Source organism: Hypomesus transpacificus, chromosome 8 (genome assembly GCF_021917145.1).
Source record: "Hypomesus transpacificus isolate Combined female chromosome 8, fHypTra1, whole genome shotgun sequence".
Taxonomy (NCBI): domain Eukaryota; kingdom Metazoa; phylum Chordata; class Actinopteri; order Osmeriformes; family Osmeridae; genus Hypomesus; species Hypomesus transpacificus.
Window position 1 is genome coordinate 7,500,775 of NC_061067.1, and position 26,525 is coordinate 7,527,299.

The following is a 26,525-nucleotide window of genomic DNA, read 5'->3' on the forward strand; positions in this document are numbered from 1 at the left end:
AAGGCAGAAAACCCAGGCTGGCGTTTTAAAGAAGACGTTTGGCCGGGGTAAAATTCTGTAGGTGGGATTTAAAGGGTAGGCTCTCTTTCGGTTTAGGGGGCAGTCTTGCATGGAGCTGGTATTGGAAGATCGTGGGGAGTTTATTCAGACTGCAAAGCAACAGTGGGTTGCCGTGCAGTGCTGTTGGTTTAGCCACAGGAAGATATTGATCAGACTTGAATAAACAATAAACCGGAGAAGACCCCCACTGGTTCCCAGCATGGCTGGACCATGTGACCTGGATTGAGGCATACGATTGGTCCATCCACGTGCGTTTTTCGACATTAATTATGTCATACTCATGGAGACGGTGGATGTTTTAGCAGCGGCGGAGGAAGAATAAAGTATTTTGTTATTCCTCTGTAACCTCTCGCTCTCTCCTTCCGGAGGTATATTTCCACCTCCCCCTATTCATTTGTCAGTTCTCTTGGTAGCACCGGTCCTTTGATTTGGCGACTGGGTTTATCAAAGCAGAGGGAGCTGAACAACAACTTATATCCATAAAGAGAAATAAGAAATGGAAAGGAGGATTCGGTGATTGTCTCAGGAAAGATGGCTGTGTGTATGTGCGTAGGTTTGTGTTGGTGTGTGTGTTAAGGTGTGCGTCTACTGTTTGTGAGCTTTGCTTCACAGTCTTCTTTCTGTGCCCTGCTGACATTGTAATCTTGCATCCATAGCCTTTGAATTTTTTTCTCCGTCATTGCACAGAATATTGAATTCACCCTGGTGAAAAACCTGCCATGGACATTGAAAAACAAATAAGGCGACATCATCCATGTAAAGGTGACAACAATATCAGCGAGATGTTTTACATTTTGATAAGAATCAGCATATCATAGAGAATGTTAACAATAAAATCAAATGTGAAAGGCCACATTGAACCGTATTGCATGTAGGGTCTATGTAATGAAGATGCCACATCTGTGGAATGGGAATGGGAGTGGCAAAGAAAATGTGATTATTTTTTTCCTTCCCCTCCCATGATTTTAACTGAAACATGAGCTGTGACGTTCCCCCCCATCCCCCCATCCTCCCATCCCTCATTCCCTCATTCCCTCCGCTCCTTCCTTCCTATCCCTCCATCTCTCCCTCTCCTTCCCCTCACTGGGTGATGTGTACAGACAGCCTTCATATGTGCACAGGGGGGTGGGAGGAGAGGACCGGGCACAATTGGCAGCTTTAATATCGGAGTGATTGCCAGTTGATAAGGCTAACGGTTGTTGAGAGGGAGAGAGAGAGATAGTCAGCCCTCTTCCACAATAAACACTTTCATTTTGTTTGGTGAGAGCGACGGGCGGAGAGATGGATTTTTGGTTGGGGGAGGGGGGGGGGTTGGAGGATTGGGAGGGCTGTCGACCTGAGGAACGAGGAGAAGGAAGGATAGAGGGGAAAGTGAAGAATGGAAGAATGATGAGATGGAAGGGGATGCATATTCAATATTAAAAGATCAATCAGGAAGGGGGGGGGGGTGGAAAGGTCGTGAAATATGCATTTTGTCATCTACGCCTCCATTTTGTGGCAACATTTCAATCCCTGTGACAACAAAGGCTGCTGTGTCGTGTCTGATGCAAACCTGACAAACGTCTCTCTGTGTTGGAGACGTAATTGCAAAATACCAACAACAAACACATGCTTTATGACTGAGCAATAGCATTAATTTATGAATGTAATAAGTGGTAAAAGGTATTGGCTTTTCAGAGTGATAATTGCGAATGCACCGTGCATATTTGTCCTTGTGCTACATGTAGAATGTCAAGCATTTCAAAAAACAATATAGAATTGAATAACATTGCTGAGCTACTTACAGTATGACATGCTAAAGCTCTTGAACAGGAGCAGATGAGCTTTGAGTGTTTATTTGCCAAGGCTGTGCAAATGGTGCTTTTAGGCTTGCAACAGCTGATTAAAATGGCATCTCTCTTTTCCCGGCTCCTTCAGACTGCTTGACTGGAGCCTGGGGCTGGGGGCACGAATAAGAGAACCCTTGTAATAAACGAAAACCTTTGTGTTTCCTCAATGTTTGTAATGTTTGTAATGTTTGTAATGTTTTTAATGCCCACTGAGACATCAGAAGCAGAAGACAAGTCTGTGTGGGCGCAGTTATGGCCAGGAACAGCAGTGTGAAATGATATCAATATTTTTAATATAGACATATAATATAATAATATATATCATTATATTATGATATTATTATATTACATATGAAATGTAAAGAGGGTACATGTTGTCATGGAAAACTACACTCCACTCTAAATCTGAATTTGTGTCAAGTGTAGAAAGCTAAAGACACCTGAGATTAGGACTTTAGGAGAATAGGGTTGTGAGACACCATGACCAAAAACTTTCATCTAAACAGCTGGACCTCTCCAGTCTGCCTAGTATAGATGGAATGAGGGAAACTCAGGCAATACGCTAATTAAAATTCATGAACGGAACAAAAGCTGCAAAATGAGACCCGACATCCATTTTCACAGTCTCCCTCAAACGTTTGCGGCCATCAGGACAATCGTGAGGTAAATATGAAAGCTGCAGCAGCATCCAGGTTCTAACCATCTGTGTCACAAGAGGAAGGAATTCCAATTTCAATCATTTCAATGTATTGAATGAAAGCTTCAAGGGACATTTCATCCCAAAATCTACAATACATATGTTCCTCTTATCTGTAGTGCTAGATTTCATATGGGATGCAGTTTCATGTAGGAACTATTTTATTTCTAGCTACACACAACATATTCTATACGGTGAAGCAGTTGGCATTTTGGGGTTAGGGGAATTCATAAAGCAAATCTGGGTATTTCAGAGTGAGAAAAAATTGAGAGAAAAACAGGTTTAGCACATAAAAAAAATGCTAATGGTGCCACTCATAGAGTTCTTACAATCAACACTGCTTCCTTTTCCTTTAAGTGTCTAATGTGAGTTCCTCATCTAGCAAATACTGACCTTCAGTTCTCTTTGGTTCCTCCATAAGCCAGATAATGTCAGCTTGTCACTCAAACTGGAACCACAGCCTGATGTAAGGACTAACTGTGTGTTGGTTTCAAATTTAATCTTTCTTGGTTTGACTGACTTGCTGTACCCCCCCCCCCCCCAATCCCCAAAGGGGTCCTCATTAAGACCAAACGGTGAGCATGACCTTTCACTCGCCCGCGCTCCCACCCCCGCCCAGCTGGGTCTAATTGCCTCCCTCATTACCCCCACCCTAAATAACACTGGCGATGAGCAGGTACTTCAGTTGCGGAGGAAACAAGATGGCCACCCACAGCTTTTCAGAAATGATGTACAGCCAAGGGAGAGTGGGAAAAGAAAAGCACAGTTTGTGAGTGCTATGTTTGGTACTTATATAATTGAGAGAAAAGATGTGTGCTGATGTCCTGAGCCCCCATATTCTCTACAACCAATGCACTATACATTTGTGTACCATAATAGACAGTGTAGAGCAGTGTAATAGAATGTCCAAGGGTTGCCAGGTTGGTACTGCAAAAACCATATCCTCTGTTCTATGAATCTGCCTCCTGCCCCCCCCCCCACACACACACACACACACACACACAACCCGTCCGGCACTCCTACTCCCAATCCTCCTCCCCATCCTTCAATCTACAAATCCTGACCATCATTAAGATGTCCCCATTGCTATGGTGATGGCTTATGAGATGATAGGGAGATCATTGCTAAGGGAGAGAGAGAGAGAGAGAGTGAGAGAGACAGAAGACAGGCAAAGAGACGGAAGCAGCCTTCCAAATGATTACTTCCCCTTAAAGTAACGTGCTTAATTAGATGGAATGCTGCATAAATTGCAGACTGTGTGGAATCATTGGGATAGATTAAAATACTAATTAAACAGGCCCTTGCCGAATTTGGAGTGTGGGGTAGAGTTCAGCTCTTCAGGGTCATTTACATACCCTTCATCTGGGGAAATGGGATTTTAAAGGACCTTCTTCTCTCTCTCTCTCTCTCTCTCTCTCTTTCTCTCTCTCTCTCTCTCTCTCTCTCTCTCTCTCTCTCTCTCTCTCTCTCTCTCTCTCTCTCTCCTCCTCTTTCTTTCTTTCTCTCTCTCCTTCTCCTCCAATTAGGCGATACATTCAAATGCTAACAAACTCAATTAAAATTATACTTGTTATTTTTCTATTCTTTTCACCCTATAATTTGGTATAATCTATGAAGTTCTCTTTGATTTTGTTTTTCAATATAGACATTTCCTTCCGAGTGAGGTTTGAGAGGGTAGATAAGTGACGGAACCAAACATCTTCAGAAGTCTGTGATCTTTAAACGTTCTATGTCCGTCCTGTTTCACTTTGATCTGCATGTGAATATCGTTCCAGAGTACGTACATGTGAATTGATTATATATTTATTGATCAAACTCATTTGTGTATAACAACTGAGCTCCATTTAATTTCTTCTGTCGATGTACTACATTAGCTACTAGATTAGATTTGGAATACCAGTTCCGGTTACAGAGCATTCAAATAGCGCAAAACTTTGGCTCCAAAGCCTTTAGTGAAACCCACACTGTACTGTAGAACTTTGACTTCACGACTGGAGATCTCCTTCTTTTCACCAGCTTGAACCTTCCAAGAGTGAGAGTTGGAGCGGTCACCGTGTGACAAGTTTGACATCTGAATCATTCTCACTCACACACACACACCCACGCACAAACAAACAAACACACACACACAATGTCTGTTTGTCACTCTCACACTCATGGCAGAAACTTGAAGGTCAAACTTCTCTCCTGTCTGTTTTCCCAGATGTACACACTACAAATGCACACACCACAAACGCACACACCACACACACACACACACACACACACACACACACACACACACACACACACACACACACACACACACCAACTCCTGTCCTTGTGTGTCTTCCAGCCCAGCAGAAGCAGCAGCTGGAGCAGGAAGCGGGTCTGAAGATCCTGGAGTCTGGAGTCAGTGATGTAAGTCATGCTTCATGACATCAATGTTATGGCATGGTGAATAATAACCATGTACACTGTGTGCTGTGGGGTCTGAAGAGCACAAGTTGACTTTGTTCTAGCACTTTCCAAACCTTGTTTTTTTTTTTTACATCCTGTGCAGGCCCACATAAATGGTCTGCTTGAAAACAAATGATCTATTTTAATCTGGCTTTATAATAATTAATAGTGTTAGAAGAAGCTCAGATGAAATGTCCTGTTAGATCCTACACTGCTGGGTGCTATGGAGTGTACTGAAGGTACAGTATTTCTAAGGTTTATACGCAAAGATGCGACAGGAAAGATGCTGTGGTTTGTTGAGACATGCAGACTGGGGCTCTTTTCATTGTAAGGTATTTGGTGTCTTTTGGGATATTGCTCAAGCAACACAGCGCAATCATTCATTTTTTATAGTACCTTTGTCCGACCTCCATACTAGTTCCTTTATGTGTCTCGCACTGTTTGTCAAAATCATTGATCTCTAGCCAAACGTATTTCCTTCAGAGCGCGTTGCTTTGAAACCTGTCCCCTCTCAGTCATTTCCTGTTCCTCTTAAGGTTTTATTTTTTTGTTGCCATGGCAAAGAACAACAAGACAAAGCCATGTGCATTGTTTGACACTTTAAAAGAGCAGGTGATTGCAAGCTCTAGAGGAACAATACCCAGATTATCCAGAGTACCGTCACTTTGGCTCAAAATCCTGCCCGCAAATATTCATAGGAACCAAATTAAGAGCGTTGAGTTAGGGTGCGTGAAGATGAGAGGGCGCGATACGCGTTTCGTCTCGACATTAATAAATATTCATGTGTATGTGCGTGGAGGTGAGAAACTAATCAAGGGTCTATTGATGCGGCTGTGGCATCTTCCTCCATCAAGGCGTGTAAATACGTCGCTCTGTGGTAACAAAACACAAGAACGCCATCAGCCTCCCCCAGCCGCCCAGATCACAAGGTATTCTGGGAGCTAAATGGACGCGGCCCCCCTTGCATCGGGGACCTACTGTCGTCCATGGCAACAGGCGCTCTACGTAGAGACCAGATCATTCCGCCCTGGGTCAATATTGCGTCGCTCATCCTCCTGTCCTTGTCACACCTTCCCCCCTTCCTCTTCCTCCCTCTTTCATCTGTGCCCTCCTTTTCTACCCAATTTCATTCTCTTCATCTCAGTGTAACGAGTCGTTTTTCACCCATACTCATCTCTGTTTTTTCTGGGCCTGCGGTTTCTTTCTGACACTTTTTTTTATTTACTCACCTCACTCATTGTCATCTGCCCTACTTTCTTTCATTTTCTCACCTCTTGTTCTTTTGTTTTCTGTCTTGTGTCATCTCTCTCTCTCTCTCTCTCTCTCTCTCTCTTTCTCTCTCTCTCGCTCCACAGACAGCACTTAGCCACAGTGCAGGACTCTGTTTGTCATATTGGTCCTATTTGTAGATAATTAGCTACAATCATGCCCTCTCTGCAGGATTCAGAGAGAGGGTGGGAGGGGGGCGAGGGGGGTTGGAGTGACAGAGGGAGGGAAGGGTGGGGGGGGGGTAGGGGGTAGGGCGGGAGCCATCAGTCTTTCACTCCGGGAGCAAAAAATCTGATCCATCTTGTGTGTGTGTGTGTGTGTGTGTGTGTGTGTGTGTGTGTAGATAAAGTATGTGTGTCGACTGTTAGGCTATACAGCATGATGGACGAACATCTCATGCTCAAGTTACAGTAAAAGCTTAAAACTGGCACTATAAAAAATGAGCACCGTGATAGCCATGATCTACATCAGGAATGATTCAGCATGATTTAGTTGGTCAAGTGAATGAATGGGGGCAGAAAGATAACTAAGAGCAAAGGGATTTAGTGAGGACATGAAGCCTGAAGTGGGCTCTCTAAATCCATTAGCTGGAATGATGTTTGGTAAAACTACTGCTTTAGTATTTGATAGTTTGACCCAGGTTATGAGTGAATTGATAGCTAGTAAAACCCTGTCCTGTGGGATCCAATTAAAATGGTAGGATTCAAAGACCAGAATAGTTAGTGGTCTGACTTACTAACCTGCTTCTTTTTGTGTTAAAGGCTCATCACAAGGGTGGGCATACTGTAGAGTAGTGTGCCCACTCTCTCCCTTCTCTCAATCTTCCTTTTAGAAGGCAGAAAATGACAAAACAGCTTAGAAAGATGCCCGGATAGCATTTGGCATCAAAAGTGGAAGATATTGACAAAGATAAGCAAATGTCAAAGAGGTGTGTGATGGAGAGGATCCAGGGGGGGGGGATCAATACTCTACAAGAGCCCCTCATCTATAGATTATCTTAAACTCATCTTCTAAATACCCCTCCTCCTCTCCTTCTTTTCCCCCTGTACTGTTTTATTTAATTACGCAAGCTTGTAGAAACACTCATTCTGTCATAGTAAACTCAGATTCTTTCAAAACACACTTTTTTGGACCTGAAAGACAACAGTGCTGCTATACAAGCTCCTGCAGGGAGGCAGGGAGGGAGGCAGGGAGGGAGACAGGGAGGCTGGGAGGGAGGGCGGGAGGGAGGGGGGGAGGGGGGGAGGGAGGGCGGGAGGCAGGGAGGCTGGGAGGGAGGGCGGGGGGGAGGGGGGGAGGGAGGGAGGGCGGGAGGAGGGGGGGGGGGGAGGGAGGGCGGGAGGCAGGGAGGCTGGGAGGGCGGGAGGGCGGGCATAAAAACAGGGAAAGTCAAAGGAGAAAGGTCGCGGGCATCGTGAAGTTGTAAGGAGGAAAGGTGAGAGGAGGGCGAGCCAACCAAAAAGCCACACGTACATTCTGACATGTTATCTTAGTCTCATCCCTTGAGCCAGTAGTCCATAACTGTGTGTATTGGCCATATTTGAAATGAATGGAGACCCCCAGAATACCAATAAACCAGAATACCAACTTAGATTTCAGCACCTACCAGTGATAGGCTGGTAAAAGCCAAGGACAATATCCAGATGGCAGGACCAAGTTTTGAGGAGCGAGACGCCTCAGAAGCACACAGAGCCTCCTCCAAGTATCCTTATCTCATGTATCCTTTTAGTCTCTCTTTTTCGGATGTTGTTGATCTGGTGAGGGTACGTGTATGTGTGTGTGTGTGTGTGTCTGCCTGTGTTCGGGGCGTGCAAATACAGGGTCTGTAAAGGTTTGCATTCGCTTCCAGCCCCAGACACAGCATGGAAGGTGCCAGCAGGGGAAATGTGTGTGTGTGTTTGTGCGTGGAGAGGAGTATGTGGGGGGTGGGGGGTTATGGGATTGCGGTGCTTGTCGGTCAAACTCCCTGGCGACCGGCGTTGCTAGGGGGAGTTGACCTGACAGACAGATGCTCCCTAGCGTGCACATCAAACCCCCCACTCACCTACAGAGTCACAACCCCCCCTCCCTCATACACACATAAATACTAACACACACACCCATTCCACCCATATCTGTTTAATGCTGTTGTCTTCTGCTAAAGAAGGCAAATCACTTCTCCACTAAGCTCTGGGGGGTCAGATGGCTGAGCGGTTAGGGAGTCGGGCTATTAATCAGAAGGTTGTTGGTTCGATTTCCGGCCGTACCAAATGAAGTTGTGTCCTTGGGTAAGGCACATCACCCTACTTGCCTCGAGGAGAATGTCCCTGTACTTACTGTAAGTCGCTCTGGATAAGAGCTTCTGCTAAATGACTACATGTAAGCTTTGCATGTTAAATGCACATACTGTACAGAAACCAAGTATTTCTCTACTACAAATAGTATTGTAAATGTCTACTTTTGAGAACTTTCTAAAGCATTGTAAAGAAAGCAGGCCAGTTAGTCCCCATGTCATTCTGTTGACAGGTGAAATTGAGATTCATTGACATTTTGACAGTGGTCTCATATCGTAGACAACTGCTGCAAACTGCTTATGTTAAGAGACACTCATTAAGTGAAGAATTCCCCGAGCTGCACGTCAACTGATTATTCAACCAACAATTGTAAATTATATATGGCAGGCAGGGATCTCAGCAGATTAAACCCTCTGTGTGTTTGTGTACGCGTGTGTGTATGTGTGCATGTGGTGGATTTTACCATGAATTGTGTGCACGTGCACGTCCTTAAGTGAGGAGGGTTTTCAGTGTGTATAAATGTCTGTGTGTGTGTATATGTGTAAGCATTTATATATGTATGTGTGTGTGTGTTTACTTATCATACCCTGGGCTGTGGAATTGAATTACCTCCCAGAGGAACCTTTAAAGATTCCTATTCCACCTCCTCTATCCACATAATGGGACTGGATTCAGGAGAAATAAACATTAGAGTATAATCCTGTCGTATGTCAAGAGTAAGGAAATGCCGGAGAATGCCACCATCTTAGAAACGAGAAGGCCCTTGTGGTTTACTTAATCAAAGTCACCGGGTGGAGAAGCAGAGGCAGAACTCATCTCGGGGAAAAGGTCACAGACAATGATGACCTCTCACCACTGGATTTGGAAGGCTTTCTTCCCAATTTCCTGCCCTATAATGAACGGAGTGAACATAAGGGCAACAACGCTCAAAAACATGTCAACTAGCCCTCGGAAAATGATACTGTACTTTAAAGAAAGGAGAAGGTGAAGGAGTTTGACTTTCAATTTTATGATTTACTTTATAAGAAAATCCATTGGTGGCTCACGGTGACCGACTGTTTGGGTATACAGTACTTTTTTAGATGTATAGTTTGTGTTTTCTCATACTCCCAGCTTGTCAGAAGTAACCGATTCAGTTTCATGTTACATCGTTAATTATGTTATCTCATTTTGGTAACAGGATCTCTGTAAATGTAATTAAACACGTTTGTCCAGGGAGGTAATCAGGCCCAGTGGTGAGATAAGTGTCTTTGTTGTAAAGACTGGGAGACTGTAGGTGTGACTTTCAGCACACAGGGAGGTGTGTGTGTGTGTGTTCCATGTGCTGGTTCTAGCTTCTGTATGCTGAGGTTGTGTGTGTGTATGTGCTTAAGTGGTGAGAATTGCTAAAGTCTGCAGTGAGTGTGTGTTTGTGTGTTTATGTGTGGGGGTGTAATATTTGTGGCACCTTTTTGAATGTCAGTAGAGCAGCCATTCATTTTCATCAGCCTACATAGCTTTCAGGACATAGCTGACCTTGAAAACTTGTGTTAAAGTTGTTAGCTGAATCTTTTTATTGTCTTACATATATCTATTAGTTCCCTAAACCACACATGGCCTTCATAATGTTTACCTCTCTTGAACAAGCAAACTTACCATAGTTATTTACTATGCTTCAAGCTGCACATCATGTGGAACATGAGTCAGAGATCACAACGAACAACAGCCAGCCTGACACAATCATCCTGCTTCCAATCTGCCCATCTAACAGGGCATACTTACAGGGCTTACAGTACAGGTATCTCAAGCAATTTGTATCTGAAATACGCAGATTGCGTATTTCATATGACGTGAAATTGTAGCGCTACAGTACGTGATGTACATTGTGTGATGGATGTTGTTGTCAGGCTAGCACATTAGAGGACATGTGCTCTCATTTAATCTAACAGGTTCTGTTTGGTGTAACACGCTCATTTGTCATGTACGTGTTGTGAAGCCATCGCCAAATCTGTCAGGGAGCGGAGAACAGCGGCAAATCATTTTAGACGAGCAAAAAAAAAAGGAAAAAAGGAAGAAAAACTTCAAAGAAGCCACACTGACCCTTCACTGCTTTGGCAAAGGCATAGACATACAGTACATGGTCAAATATATATATAAATAAGTTGTGATCAGAGTTTACAAATTGATCTCAAGCGCCATGGCTACATGCTTTGCTTCAAAGCATGTATTTCCACTTTTCTTATTTCTTTATTTAATTATTTGTCTTTCTTTTTTTTCTCCTCCAAGCAAGGGGTTTTTAAGGGTTTGGAGGTGAAAGGGAAACACATTTATTTTCGTGTTAATGTCTCATTCTCATTTGTGTTGATTTCATGTTGGCACCAACGGGGAACCTGCTTTATAGCAGGGGTTGGTTCATATGTATACAGTGTAGTATGTAGAGGGTCATAATCTAGTTCAGATGTATGGTCGTGGTCTATATATATAGGCCATGGGCTACTGGTTGCAATATTTGTAGATATTTTTACCAATAGAGGCAGTTTGATTCAATGTGAAGTACAGCATATGTATGTGTCTTTAGTTGTCTTTCAGTTGGAGTGACAGTGTGTGTGTGTTTGAGTGTATGTCTGTGTGTGCCTTTATTTGTCTGTGTGTGTTTCTGTTTGAGTGTGTGTCTGTCCTGAATAACTGTGTGTGTGAGTGTGCATGTGTGTGTGTTATGAGAGACCACCGATCAATGAGGCGGCGGCCCTGCCAGAATTCCCACGATAATGTCGACCCATCCAAACACCCACCCCTCCCTTTTAAACTGGGGAAAAACTGAAAAAAACAATATCTGTAGCGTAAGAAGACCATTCTGGCTGTCCCAAAAAAAGTGGGTTTTAAATGCCAGGGCCGTGGCAGAGCTACATGTGAAATGTCATGGAGGAGCGGCCCCTCTGTGCCCGCTCCGTGTTCAGAGCTCCCCTCTTTGGAGACGCCATCTGACTCGGACTGATGAAAGCCTAACTAGCGGTTTCACCACTCGCCAACCTTTTAGCATCACCTGACCTTTGGACCGGAGGAACGCCTTTGATACTGTCACCACCGCGGGATGGTATTTCGGCTCCGGGTTTATCGCACGGGATGGACTCTGAAGTATCAGGGAGAGAGGAAGGGAGTTGTGTGTTTTTAATGAAGAGGTAATGATGTTGAGTATTTGAATGCCTGTACCTCTCCTAGGTGAGTGGTTGGTGTCGTGTTCGGGAGAGAGGCTCCTTGGTCCAGACTCGTTTGATTTGTTCTGTGCCATGCCTAATGAGGCAACAGTCCTGACACTAAAACAAGAGCGCATTTCCTCGTGGGAATGCTCCTCATAGATTTAGTTCAAATCTATCATCATCTTATCCTTTCCATTTTTCTAATTTATTACTGTTTTCGACGCATTGGATTCTTCTAAACAGGTAAATGTTTTCAATAAAAAGTAATGAGAATCAACAAGGTACTGGAACATGCTATGGTGGAATGCTGATCTATAACTTTTATATCTATGTTATGGGGAGAGAAACATGTGATCTGGGGAAACTTCTCTGACGGAGACACGTTGCCTAGCATTGGAGGGGTGGAGGGTGGGATGCAGTCCCCCCCCCCCCCCCAACACACACACAGAATACCCCCCATTCCCCAACCCCATGACAGCCACAGCTGGAGAAGGATGCTGAGGGTTTAAATGTCATCGTCAGAAGGGGAGGCGGGGGCACGGCTGCCATTTGGCCCTGATGGGGCTGCACGTTAAGGGGACTGGCAGGGAGGGAGGGAGGGAGGATGGAGGGCAGGTTAGATGCCTCCCGGCCCCTGGGCAGCCAGAGAAAATGGCCCCCTGCCATTCGTCACATGCCTGCTCGCTCAGCGCACATCTGGCCAGATAACTGCCGTGGCAGTGGCAGTGGGCTGCAGGCTCTGAAGATCCTTATCTGTTTGTCTGGTGCTGCGGTAAGACTGCTTCTAATGGTGCATTGTAATGACCATTTCGCTTGTTCACATGATTTGGATCTCTCTGGCTTTTTTAGTCTTTTATTGTGTGTGCTAATAATGGGAGTAAATGCACTGCATGCAGTGTGCTATTAGGAGTGCACTGGTGTGAGTTTGTTGGGGCTGATTGGAGCTGGATAGAGGAGTGAGTGTGGACGTGGGTGTGTGTCTGTGTGTGTGACAGTAACGGTGACGATGATGACTTCATGACAAAGTGTCAAAAGCACGGATGACTTCCCTGGTGATGTCATATCCAGGATGTGTGGGAACTGTAAGTTATGGCCGCAAGCAGGGAACCGCAAATCTCCGGGGTAGGGTCCAACACTACCAGCTAATGTTTTACTGTAGTTGAATGCGATTGTCTAACACCGATCTTGCTCACGCTGTTAATCTGGAAGTCGGTGAGACCGGCTCCACCATGTGGGTGAAATAATTGGATAATTGAGTAAGTGGCTGGTGCCTTTGACCAATAAGGTGCCTGGTGCTACAAAATGGGGTCGGGTGAAAAGAGGTGAGGGACTGTGCAGATATTAAGACAATTTAAATTTGCCAGGCTGAGATGGTCGTTCATCGACGTAGAGATATAAAAATGCCTTTTATCAACCTACGTGATTACGTAAGAAGTGTGTGCATAGCCTCTTTGAACAACTTAAAGCCTCTCAACTGTGTAAAATATACAATACCTATACAATAACAGGACATATGTGAATCAATAGCAACATAATAAAGAAACACTACAATGACCAAAGGATTGTTGGGGTTGTAAATGTGAGACTAATACCCTCATCTAGGTATTGATTAACATTGTATTAACCAGACCAAGCATTTAGTTTTATGTAAGAGAAACAAAACCAATTTAATGCAACACCTATATCAATCCATTTAGTACCCCTGCCCCCCCCCCCCCCTTTTTTTCAGCTTATTTTGTTTTTTACAGATTAACCCTTTATGACACTCAAAGTTTTTTTGGGTTGCTTCGACAGCACACTGTAAGTCAACCGCTTCCCTCACCGTAAATACAAACTTCTCAGTCAAATCAGCTTCTATTGACTTTAATTGATTGTCAATTTTTAATCTTGCCATAAGTGCTAGTTTTCTGCAATGGGCTAAAATGGTAGGACTTTGTTACAAAGAAGCATCCATGTTACTGTTGGTCAAAGCGCTCGAAAGTGCACCAGTACTTTGAATCTCACACAAGAAGCCCATGTTACAACATACAAGACTGTATGAACTGTCAATGTTTTTGAACAACATAATTGTTTCTTTCCATTCGGTGGAAATGAGAAAAAATACCTTATTCTAAACAATGCAGAAACGTTTTTCGGTGTACTGACAATATACAACATGCGTTGACTTCCCACACAAACCACCACCCTTAAATGCATTTGCCATCTTTGACATGACATTTTCTATTGAAATGCCAGATGCAATTACCCTTGAAAAAAATAAAAACTCAGCAATCTCAGCTTTTAACCCATCCTGACTTAAATTCTCCCCTTAACTTCTGTCTATATAGCAAGTAGATAGAAACATACAGCTTGATCTGGCCTCACAGCGAACCAGTACACAGTAAAGGCAGCGTTTTGATGTTCCACATTTTCATCCAGGACAGTGAAGAGACATGTCTGTACTGTCTTGGTGTGATGTCATTAGATCTTGAGAGGTGGACACAACACAGAGGAGCCTAGTTGAGTGGTCAGGGTAGATTGAAAATGCCCTTCAGATCCTAATGGTGGGTGGGCGTGGCATCTGGGTGTTTTGGACAGTGCTGAGAGGCAGTGTGACGGGGGTAGTGTGAGCAGGATGCTGCTCCCTGCCATGGCACACAGTATCCAGGGGAGCGGAGAGGGAGACAGAGGAAGCGGTTTCACACTCTTACCCAACGCCCTCCAAATGATCAGAGTTACCACGGGAAAAGGCACGCGCACTGGGGCCTATACTATGCACGTACACATGGACTCACAAACATGGACAGTCTGTTAGGCCGATTCTGCATCAAGTACCATGTTTTCAATATGGTACCTTCTTGCTTTCATATATACTGTATGACTCTGCATGTCGTGCATGCACTGGCTTCGTTTATTCCACAACACAATTTCGAGATCAATATGAGAGTGGATGTCCGCGCACACACAAATACACAGGCAATCATGTACGACCACATTTTAAGGTTGAAAATGTGAAGGTTGAAGATGTTGGAGCCTTCCAAAAAAATCCCAGAGTATAATGATGTTTACTGGATAAAATGGGAAGATTGATTATATGTGTTTACAATAATGAGTCTTCAACATGTGATTATGTTAGAGAGCCAAAACAAAAAAAGAAGACATAAATCATAATTAAATTTGCCTTTAGAATATTTGATCAGCTATGCATTGTGCTGACACAGTGTGTTCATGTCTGCAGAGTGTGTTTTTGTACGTGGGTTTCTGTGTCTAAAGCGTGTGTGTGCACATGTGTTTGCGATGAGTGAATGTGTTTGGGGAGGGTAGGCGAGGAGAGGAAAAGGAGGCAAGACATGAAAACAAAACAGCCTAGCTGGTGTTCCAGGCATGCGGTAGAATGAGTCTCATTAGGAATTCACTGAGGTTTTCAGACGAGCGCCGCTACTGTTTTTTCGCTCCAGGCCAGACTAGCCTTTTTAAGCTGTGTGAGCCGCAGATAGCGAGGCCTAGCGTGTGCCCGCACAGCGCCGGCGGAGGACAGTGTCGGGGGTTTGGTTCAGCGGCGAGATGCAAGCGAGGCTGGGATGGTAAGGGGGGAGGACTGTCCCCAGTTGATTGGCCCAGCCTCATTATCATGGGCGGTGGCCAGCCAGTTTAACGGTAATTAATTGCAGAAATCAGAGCAACCGCCTGAGGTCCGTCCCAAAGCCACGGCCAAGCCTCTCCTGGTGGGATTGTGGCGAGGACAAATCAAATCTGTTCGCCCACCAACCCTGTGCCACAGGATCAAAGGATGGAACAGGAGAAGGGTGTAAGGGGAGCCCAGGGCTCCAGAGGGATGAAGGGAGGCAAGAGAAGACATGAGAAGAACGGTGTAGCAAAACAGGGCGATGCGTGTGTCCAGCCGCCGTACTCTCACTGACCCGATTACACCACAAGCACACAAACCTGCACATTATGGGACAGCTGTTTGGGGAGGCATTGGGTGAGCACTGACAGCAATACCTTGCACCACACACTCAATCACCAGCAAGTTAATGAGTTAGCTGGTAAAATACACCTAGTATGTTCTGTAGGCATCTCCTGTTAGTTTGTAGTTAACAGTAAGCCCTGTTTAATCCTCTGAAAGAGTACTGGTGTCCACATTTAGGGTCACGTTAAGTTAAATAAATAACTTGCAAGCACATATAATAAACGTTTTACACAGCGACCAAACGTCAGGCTCGGCATTGAAGTCATGAAGTCAGTCGTCTGCACGGTCCTGTGAAGCCTGTCCTGTCTTTGTCCCTCTCCTGTCACACTGGGTATCAGAGGCTGGCAGCAAGCTAGATCCCCTGTGACTGGGCTTTCAATTATGAATGCTACCTCCGAAAACCTCTGTTGTTCCACAGAGCATACACACCTATATCCCCGCCATCACTCATGGGTGACTTCAAGTATTGTCTGAAATGGCTCCTGCTTTCCAAATTAATTGTGGTTTTATCTCTCTCTTTCTCTCTCTCTCTCTCTCTCTCTCTCTCTCTCTCTCTCTCTCTCTCTCTCTCGTCTCTCCCTCTCTCTCTCTCTCTCTCTCTCTCTTCTTCTCTCTCTTTCTTTTCTTTCTTTGAGATAAGAAACTAGCAGAGAAGATGATGGTCTAAAAGTAGAGTTTCACTGGAACAAAACAATTAAAGTGTTGTCTTTAGAATGTCAGGGTGTCCCACCATTTAGTTTTTAACCTTTTCCTATCTTCCACAGAGAAGTGCTGAATCAAACCCATGATCTTGAGAGTTCTCAATTGAATGAACTGATTGAAGTGTTTTCTTTATGAACTTTGGCAAATTACATTTGGGCACTTGTATGTTTGCTTTTTGAGTATGATATTGAATTTCAGTATGCTCTGTCATGATAACATCCTTACTGTTAACTTCATTGAAAAGTCATTACTCTCCTGAAATAAGTCTTGGTGTTTCCCCAGGGAGGAATGTAATCAGAACCAACTGTAATTTGGATTGACTCACAGTTACTAGGCAAACACTTCCATTGACAGCTGTTGGCTTAACTTTAATTGTTCCTTCATAAGTGCTACTTAGAGTAATTGTTTTCAACGTTTTGGGGGATTTGAAGCATAACATGAAAATCATTCTCTGTGTCAGAGATGGCACAGGTGGCTTTATCAAGAGAAATAGTTCCTTTCCCCACACATTATACAGGAATGAAAATGCAATCAAACATGGTTTATAGCGGTATTAAATCTGATTCCGATTTTTAATCAACAGTTCACAGTTCTCACTCAACCAATTATGGTCTGGAGAAAGTAACATCTTTATCATCTGAGCTTCCTACTATATACTGTACAGTACACACACTCTCAAACACACACACACTGCATACAATCACCGGTGTGCACACACTCACACGCCACTCTACACGAAAACACACCAGTTTAGTCCGTATTCCGCAAAACCAAAAAATCGTGTTGATACATCAACGTCCTCACATGCCATCCTAAACCCATTTTCTCTCTTCCTCAGTTATGGTGTGCTTTTATACTGCCAGCTAAGATGCCATGAGCGCTCTCTGTGTTTCTGGAGCATACTATTGTTGCGAATGTGCGCGTGGGTTACTCCGTGTGCTTAACATACAGCTGAGATGACAGCCATAGCATTTACCTTGATCAACAGCTTGCTTACAGATTTGAACCACTTGGCATGGGCCATGCATAGGTTGGGAATCACACAAGTAGGAGGCTTATTTGAACAAGCCAATCTGCCTAGAACACCAGAATGACATGGTTGACACACATTTGGTTGGAATAGGCTTTTTTTCCTCATCCCGGGATTGAACATGAAACAGACACAGCGATTCAGATGTTTGCAGTACAACACAGAAATGGGACCTTTCTCTGTGTGTGTTTGTGTGTGTGTGTCTTTGAACATCATCCATCAGGAGAGCTTGCTAGCCAAATTTGCATTCCTCAAGTGTGTGTGTGTGCTCGGAATAATTTGGTTATAAATGATGAGAGAGAAAGAGAGAGAGAGAAAGCTAGAGAGAGAGAGAGAGAGAGAGAGAGAGAGAGAGAGAGAGGCAGAATCCAGATGGCATTGTATGGTTTGTGTGTTCTTTCTATTTTTTATTTATTTGAAATTCGTTTATTATGTGATGTTGCAGTACCACAAAAATCAATGTTTTCTTCTAAATCTAAAGAGTGTAATTCAAAACAAAATAATCTGAATTAATTTGATATTTAAGTTGATGAAAAAAAGAACAGACTATTGTTTACTTTATATTATTGTAAAGCACTGGTTTTAAAAGCCAGATGAGAACACCCCCGCAAAGGATTTTGTTCTGCACAAATATTTATCCTATTAGATTTTTTAAAATCTGGCAGCACCTTTGCTGCATGTTGCACACAACAACTGTCTCCCCAGATCATAAATAATTGACCCCCTCTCTCTTACACACACAGCCCAGTTTCAAAGACCCAGGCAGAATCCTACTATTGGGTGTCAGGCCACGTGCATGTGTATTTCTTAGAGGATACATCAGAATGGTTTGTCTTGTGAAGGGAGTGCTGTATTGCAGTGCAGTGGCAGTGTAAATGCATTAGTCTAATCTGATGTCATTATGCTGTGATTGGGATGTGCACCAGCACCTTTCATCAGGCTTCCTCTCTGCGTTGTCTGTCTTTATCTGCTGTTTACACAATTATATTACAGGGCCTGAGGTTTCAATGCCCACTCTCTGCTGTCTGGATCAGGCATACATACACAGACACACAAATGCATGCACACACACACACACACACACACAAATAAACTGCATACACACTGCATATACACACTCGGAGGTGTGAATGGGATGATACACAAATGGCATAAATTGCGCACACAGACACACAAACCAACACACACTGGAGTTTTCACTTCTATCTCAGGCCGTACACTTGATCCTGACATTTGTTTAACACACCCTCCCTGTCTGTCCCCGATGATAACAGGGTGAAGAGTGTCATACTCCACACTCATTGTTCAAATATGCTCTACCCTTCCTTTTTTATTAGAAACATAACTGTGCCATTGTGACAAACAGAGGGACAGTTTGGTGGAGAGATAAAGCCTTCTCAGGACTCACAGTGAAATACAGCATGCGTGCGATAAAACTGTCAGAGAATTAGTCCTAGAGAAGACAGGACACCCTCTACTTGATGTGTTGTCATTTCATTTCAGTTTGTTTGGAAATTCCAGCGGCATCGTGGACAGATACAGAACACATGCCAGACGGGTACAAGGTTCATTCTGTCAGACCATGATGAACTTTGAGAGGAAGTTCAGAGGCAGGATCAGGCTGGGAGAGTTTTGAATGAACAGATTCTGGGGCGTGACAACTTTCTGGCACCCCAACTGTTAGCGGTAGTCTTTTGATGTCTCCACAAAATGCGTCAGAAGTAGTGCAATTTAGTGTGCACAGCATTTTAGAAAGAGTGTGAAAAAAGAAGAAAAGAAAGAAAATATAAATAAATTAAAAGGTGTCTTGGTCAATTTTACTCTTTCTAGGTGGTAAAGCACCTTGTTATGGAGCTTGCCATTGCCTGAATCGTCTTTCATCCAGTCATGGGCTATCAACACGGACCCACTTGTTTGGGTGAGGATTGGCTTATTGGGTTGTTCTGGGCACATTTAGATAATTATATATTTTTTGTTATTAATTTGGTCTTGTTTGATGGATGACCACTAACTATACAAATACATGTTAAACAAGGACTTCTAAGGGTCTTTTCAGTTCTGCGCAGATGTAAAAGGCAATAGATAATTTTTTTGTGTTGGGAGACTAGTTTGTCTTTAGATGTTGAGATTTTCCCCTGTGTTCCCTCGGGATTGTGTTCACCACCAAAACCAAGACCCCCCCAAAAAATGAAGCACTGTTTGTGTTTGTTCTTACAACCTTTGACAGAGGTTTTGGTGAAAACACCTTGTGATTGCGTGATGTGGATCAGGAAACTCCAGTTGCTGCTTGATTCGAGCTGGGAGACTCTTGTTGGCCAGTGTGACGTGTCTTGTGAGCAGCATCTTTGGCGGGCTCCACAGTGCGACGCGGCTCCCCCTAGGCGGTGAGCAGCAGTGGACAGACAGACAGGGGGCTGCAGGTTTTGTCCTCTCCTTCACAGTGCCAACTCCAGCTGTCACACACGGGGACAATGGAGAAAGAGGAGGTGGGGGGGGGGGGGGGGGGGGGCTTTGAATAGAAAAAATAAATAAACTGGAGAGCACCCTCCATCTCGTTCTGAATCCCCCCCCCCCCCAAGACTCGTCATCTGCATTTGACAGGACGCTCCCCCTCCTCCACCTCCTCTGTCTTTCTTCACGCCCCTTTCTCTCTTTCCCCCCTGTTTTCTCTTTCTAACTATAATCCTCCTCTCTCTCCCTGCTTAGTGCAGCTGTTGCCTGGCATAAGATCATTTTCCCTGCCTGATAACTAATTAGTACAGAGTTTTAGGGGATTTTGTCTTAATATCAAACTTTCCTTGACATTCCCTCTGTCCTTGATGGTCTGCCTTAAAATAATAGTTTTTTGTTTAATTTGGTCCTTTCTCATTGAGGGAGAAAGACCCCCCTGCCCTTGCACCCCCCCCCCCCCCTCCCCTGCTTCTAATCTGAACGGATATATCAAATAGAAAGTGATATATAAAAAAGTTATACTTAATAAGGAGTAGCCTGTCTTTGTCATGAATATGCATTGATTCTTCATACCTCCTATTATATTCATGAAATGAATTCAGATAGAGAGGCAGCTATAGGAAAATGGAGCCTGAAAACACTAATTCACACACAGGGCACTGAGACCCCAAGTAGCTTAACAAATGAGTGACTAGCCTGATGTCCATTCATGTGCCCCCTCAGTCCACAAGCCTATTAGCCAAGCAACCCTCCTTGAACATTCACTGTCGACAACATGTGGAGGCATTACTATAGCAACCAGTGGATATGACATGTGCAACAGACAGGGACTCTAGAGCAGCTAAATAAAAGGAGGGGCTCAGCCTAGCTCTAAATGATCGCAAAAAACCCAACCAGTCCCCCCTCTCTTTTCATTGGCATAGAAGCACTGAAAGGACTCGCTAGGCACATTCTTGCGAGGCTCGGAAAATCAGACGGGCATATCCCACATTCTCGTCCTTTTTATTTTCTTCGCTTTTTTATTATTCTCCATCTTCGTTTCGAAGCATTTGAAGGCACTGTCTTTTGTTGCGCCGGAGGCGCGCGGGACACTGGCCGGGGAACTTTTGGGGAGCGGATTGAGTGGGCGGCCAGGATGCAGTTCGGTCTAGGGTTTGCGGTTTGGGAGCTGCGGTTTCCACTGTCTTAGTATGCCCACTGGAATACAAGATAAACCCTCGACTATACACTGCCAACCATCTGACCCCCGACTCAACATGGATTTAGGTAATTATACTCGTGCCTGAAATCATTATGTATTTCAGCTCGAGCAAGATTGCAATGCGGCAAATTGCTTAAATATCTCGTTTGTTGTTAGACTTGTCCATTTATTGAATGTGCTGGAAAACAACATATATTTTAGGCACGTTTATCATTCAGATTTCTTGCCATTTTTTGGTTAGCAGTTTGTCTGTGAAAGCCGGCCCAATGTCGAGACACGAAGCACCGAGGATGCCACTTGCCGTCGGGATAGGCAATGTAAAAAACAAACACAAATAATTTGAATTGTCGTTCATTCCTGAATCCATATTTTGGGGTCCTTATAGAATGCTGTATCAGCAATAAGCAACTACTTGCATAAAGATTGCGGGGAAAAGCAGGGCTAGGTGAGTCCTGTAGACTAGTCTCCAACCAGCACATCTGTCTGGTGAAGTTTTTGTTCAGGACTCATTCTGATATTAAGACTTAAGGACACTTTGAACCATTGGAGCTTTACCAATGATCTATGCCCATCACAGGGAGGAGTTTGCCTTCAATTGAGTGAAAAATTATATTTTACTCAGCATACTTGATTTGAAGTAATATTTTCTTTATTTTACCAGGGTCCACAAGTTGACTGATGCCAAATTCTAGCAACAATGTATAGGCCCATGACATTTTATTTCATGATGTAAAGGATTTTTTAAGTGGGAAAAAAACCAACATGTATGATGAAATACAAATGAAATTGTGAAATCGAATCTTAAATATTATGTAGCTTAAATATTAAATTGGAATGTAAGTATTTACAAAATAGAGCAAGGCAATGTAAGACAATAAAATAAGGCAATGTTAGACAATAAAATAATGATGGTGGCAAACAATCAACTTTCAGAACAAGTAGGATATTGGATTCCCGTTATGAACATTGTATAGAAAAAAAAGAAATTTTTATTTATCAAGATGGGGGTTGTTGGGTTTTTGGTTTTGGTGTGTTTGGGGGGGGGGACACATCTTGAAGGTATTGTGATTGGAGGCTGAATGGATAGCCGACCACCCCTTTGGCCTCTCACACTGTGACCTTAACTCAATCATTTGAATAAGCCAGAGCCACCGAAATCCATCTGCCCTTTGTCTTTTTCTGAGATTTGCTCATCCAATAGAGAGAGAGAAAGAAAGAGAGAGAGAGAGAAGGAGAAAGAGGGGTTTGAGGAAATGATGAGAGAAAGAGAGAGAGAAAAAGGCAGGAAAAAAATTGAAAATAAAAGAGGGTATAAATACTTAATCGACTCTTAATATTAAAAGAAATTATTAGGATTGAAACCATTGGTGTTAGCAGTCTGTGGAACACATCACATATTCTTCCATCACCCAGAATTTTGGAAAGTGTTTAGTATTTCTTAGAGTGTACAACTAAATAGACACAAATCTATCGTATCTTACCTTACTCATTCAGAGATTTGTCATCACAATTAGCAAATGATTGTTTATTATCTACCCGTTAGTTGGACTTACATTTGGTGGAGAAAAAAAAATATATAGGATGAAGATAATAAGAAATATAAATATATTTGTATTCATAAACATGTCTATCAAAATGTATCAAATGTATCTTTGAGTGTACTGCTCTTTCATTAGTTATATTTCTGTGTACGTTGTCTCAAATGAATTGGCAATTTGCAAGTCCAATTACTGTATGTTCGGAGCAATTTTGACAAAGTTTTTTTCTCGCTCTCTCTCTCTTCCCTCTCACTCTCTCATCTTTCTCTCTAACGTCTTTCTCTGTCTTTTTCTCTCTTTTCCTAATCTCTCTTTTTCTTTTTCTGCATACAATTTTAACCATCCAACCAATTTTTTCCTCTCTGACACATATGAAAGGTGGCATCTTTTGGCGCAGAGGAAATAGCATGTAGTGATAATTTCTAACAGGATCCATAACACTAATTTTAAGCCATTCATTAAGTACAGTGTAACATAATACTAAGTGATTTATATATCGTATAATTATGTTATATCAATGCAGAGTTAAATAAGGTTTTTTTTGCAGCCATTATGGTAATGTTTCATTTTGGGATATATCTGAGGATATATTAGAAATTAATTAGAGTAGTAAATCATACATATTTACCACATGGAAAGAGTACTTCATTGAAATCTCCTTTTTTTCTACAAACTTTCATAGAACAAAATAAACGTTACCAATAAATTGCTATTTATTTTAATGGATTTTCTTAGAGGCTGGTGTGAGTTTACATGTGTTTATCTGTGGAAAGCATCAGGGCAGGAAATTGGTCTGTTTCATCATTAAACATTGCAAAATTGGCCAATGTTCATTGAATGAGTGAACTTGGTAACTTCACTTAGCCAAATCTTTCTTTCTTTCTCTCTCTCTCTCTCTCTCTCTCTCTCTCTCTCTCTCTCTCTCTCTCTCTCTCTCTCTCTCTCTCTCTCTCTCTCTCTCTCTCTCTCTCACTCTCTCTCTCTCTCCTTCTCCATCTCCCTCTCCATCTCCCTCTCCCTCTCTTTCTCTTTCTTTCTTTTGGTCTAATTTCCCGGGTTTTCAACAAGAGACCCTCCAGACCTCTGGTTGTTGTTGAGCATCTCGGGAGTTGATTGAGGCTGTGAGTCAGGGGGCCAGAGCTGTTGTAATCAGGCAAGACTGTTATCAAACCAACATGGTAATCACTGTTTACATGTCTAGGTGACCTCAGCCTTCATGCAATAATGGAAGGTTAAACAAGAAAGTTATTGACAGTAAATTACTTTGTATAGTGTAAAAACTGAATTCTATTTGGAGCTCTTATTGTAATGTTTTACTTCATCCTTCAGCACTCATGTAAAGAATAATGATTTGCATGTCTGTTCTAAATTTTGTACGTCGTTATTGCACATTCAGGTGATTAGAAAGCACACATTTGTGGGAACAGACTGATTGTAAGGCCCATAATCCAGCCTTTCACACACATTTCAGTCCCTCTGTCTAGTAGCGCTAAAGCCCACTGAGCAGCAGCTATCTAACCTACACAGGGGCCCTAGCACAGGACAATACCACACCATACTCAGGGGCTTAGCCTTAGCTAGCTGAGGTGGGGTGCTGGAGGGGGGGGGTTAACATCACTGACAATCCCCTCTCTAGTACACTGGCTCTGGGTTTAAGGCCTAAATCGGGACCGCCCCCCCCCCCCCCCCCTCTATTCCTGACACATACACTGTCTTTCAAACCTTCCCACTTTAACAATTAGCTGTGTGGGGGTGGAGCCAGACCTCTAATCCAGCCAAACTCAAGACAAGAGAGGCTAATTAGTGACAAGCTTTTAGTGTCCAAACCTCCTGTAACTGCTCAGTGGCATGCCAGCCGATGCCAAGACAGAATGGGTTGTAAATATGGGTGTATAGACCCACCCAGTGTGTCAACTGCTGCTGGACAGGGGCGGATAATAAGGAAGGAGCGGGATTGAATGCACATTGTAAAACTGCTATTAGCTCTAGCTAATGAGTGGGCCGGAAAGGCGATGGTTGTGGGAGGAGAGTGGGTGTAGGTAAAGGATAGACCAGGAAGGACCACTATGGGACCAAAATGCAAAGAAAGGCTTTATTGTTTGATGAAACAATTGACAGTTTTGTTTTAGAATTTCAATTTCTTTTCATAAATCTATTTTTATTTTATTTTTTAAATGTTTAACTTGTTTTCTAAACTAGTCTACCGTTTCAAGCCTAGTGGTCAGTGGTTTTTAGAGTGTGTGTATGAGTTTGAACTGATATATGTCCTCTTATTTATATATACAGTAGTTGTTCAGTAACACTGAAATACAGTGCATCAGCCTTTTATGGACCAACTGAAATAACTCTCTTTAGGCTACCTATAGTTAGGCCATTCCTACTTCTCTGTCTACCATTATCCGTCAAAAAATCCTAACAAACGCGTGTCTGTGTTCCTCCAGAGGGCCAGTCTGACCCAGATCCCGGTGGTGAAGGAGACCAGGGTGGAGTCAGGCCAGTTCCTGGTCCTCAGCGTCCTCTCCATGCTCTTCATCCTGGGCGTGCTGGTCTCCTCTGGAGCCCTCTTCTTCCTCCGCCAGCGCTCCCACCTCCAAATGAAGGAGAAGCTGGTCAGCCTTGGGACTGACACCGGCGCGGATGCCACCGCAACCTATCAGGTAAGAGTCCTGCCCCCCTCCCAGCACGTCATGTGGAAGGTCATCCCGCTCTCTCTCTGGGTGAGCGAGCATCTCCAGTCAGCCTCAGCATGTGTTAAGTGTGTGCGTGGTATTTCGATTTAATGGACGTCTAAGAAGAACCTACCATTTGATTTAATTTCTTTTAATCATCCAAGGGCTGTATATACTCATACATGCAGTTGAGCTATTTCTATAGGAAAAATACAGTAAATTCCAGTCATCCTCGCTAGAGCATGTGTACCATCCTGACAATACACAAAAGCACGTATGTTGTGAGTGGTAGGAAAGGTGCCTGGTTGGCAAGCTGGAAGCAGGCTGTTAGCAGGCTGAGGGAGCAGGTTACAGGCTGACCTCTCTCCTCCATTCCTCCAGGGCCAGCGTGGCGGGGCCAGCGTGGCGGGGCCAGGCAGCGAGGCCATATTGATTTAGCGACAGGGGCTCAGCTGGGGCCCGGCATGGCACTCAGAGCAGACCTGCCCGCCATGTTAAGGCTCTCAATATTTAATCAGCCCCCCACACGGTTGCCTTCCCGTATAGATGTGGGGATGTACACGGGGGTGATTGAGAGAGCAAATTTGTTTTCGTCATTTCAATTTCTCATATTTTCTTTTATATACAGTGTGCCATACATATATATTATTGATGTAGGTTACCTATATTATAGACATTCAAGTGTGATTGCCCTGTTTCCAACATTGCATGCTGTGGCGTATTAGCGCTTATGTCAATATTATTATTATTATGTCACTACTGACATGAACACTAACAGCTAACGATGCAGTCAGGGAGCAGAGAGGACCTAGACTCACTCTTTCTCATTGCACTACATCTTCTCCTATATATTTTAAGAGAGGAGAAAAAGAGAGAGAGAGCGAGAAAGAGCTAGAGAGCGAGAAAGATAATGTGCGAGGCTCTGACCCACTGAGGGAGAGGAGAGAGGCTTTTGTACTGTGTGGACGAGACGCCAATCTCTACTCCTATTTTGGACTTCTTTGGTCTCTTCTTGCTCCATCCCCTGTGGGGGGGATGAGGGGGGGGGGGGGGGGTGAGGGGGGGTTGTACAGCATTCCCACCCCCATCTGCCGTTGAAAGATACAGTACATCACATTATGAGTCTTCTACTTCTCTGTATGTGCTCATGTCATCATTCCGGTGTTTTACAACCCATAAGTGACAACTGTCTAATACTGATTGCATATCACATAGACTGCCTCTGGAAACCACTGCACTGTG

At 43.6% G+C, this 26,525-nt stretch overlaps 1 protein-coding gene across 1 annotated transcript in view; it reads left to right on the forward strand.

The window, feature by feature from the left end:
• ptprn2 (protein tyrosine phosphatase receptor type N2) overlaps positions 1-26,525 on the forward strand; it is a 98,299-nt gene that overhangs the window by 48,934 nt on the left and 22,840 nt on the right. Inside the window, exons 11-12 of the mRNA XM_047023888.1 lie at positions 4,922-4,986; positions 25,056-25,271. Of these exons, the coding sequence (XP_046879844.1) occupies positions 4,922-4,986; positions 25,056-25,271 (281 nt within the window). The remainder of the gene's footprint in view (positions 1-4,921; positions 4,987-25,055; positions 25,272-26,525) is intronic.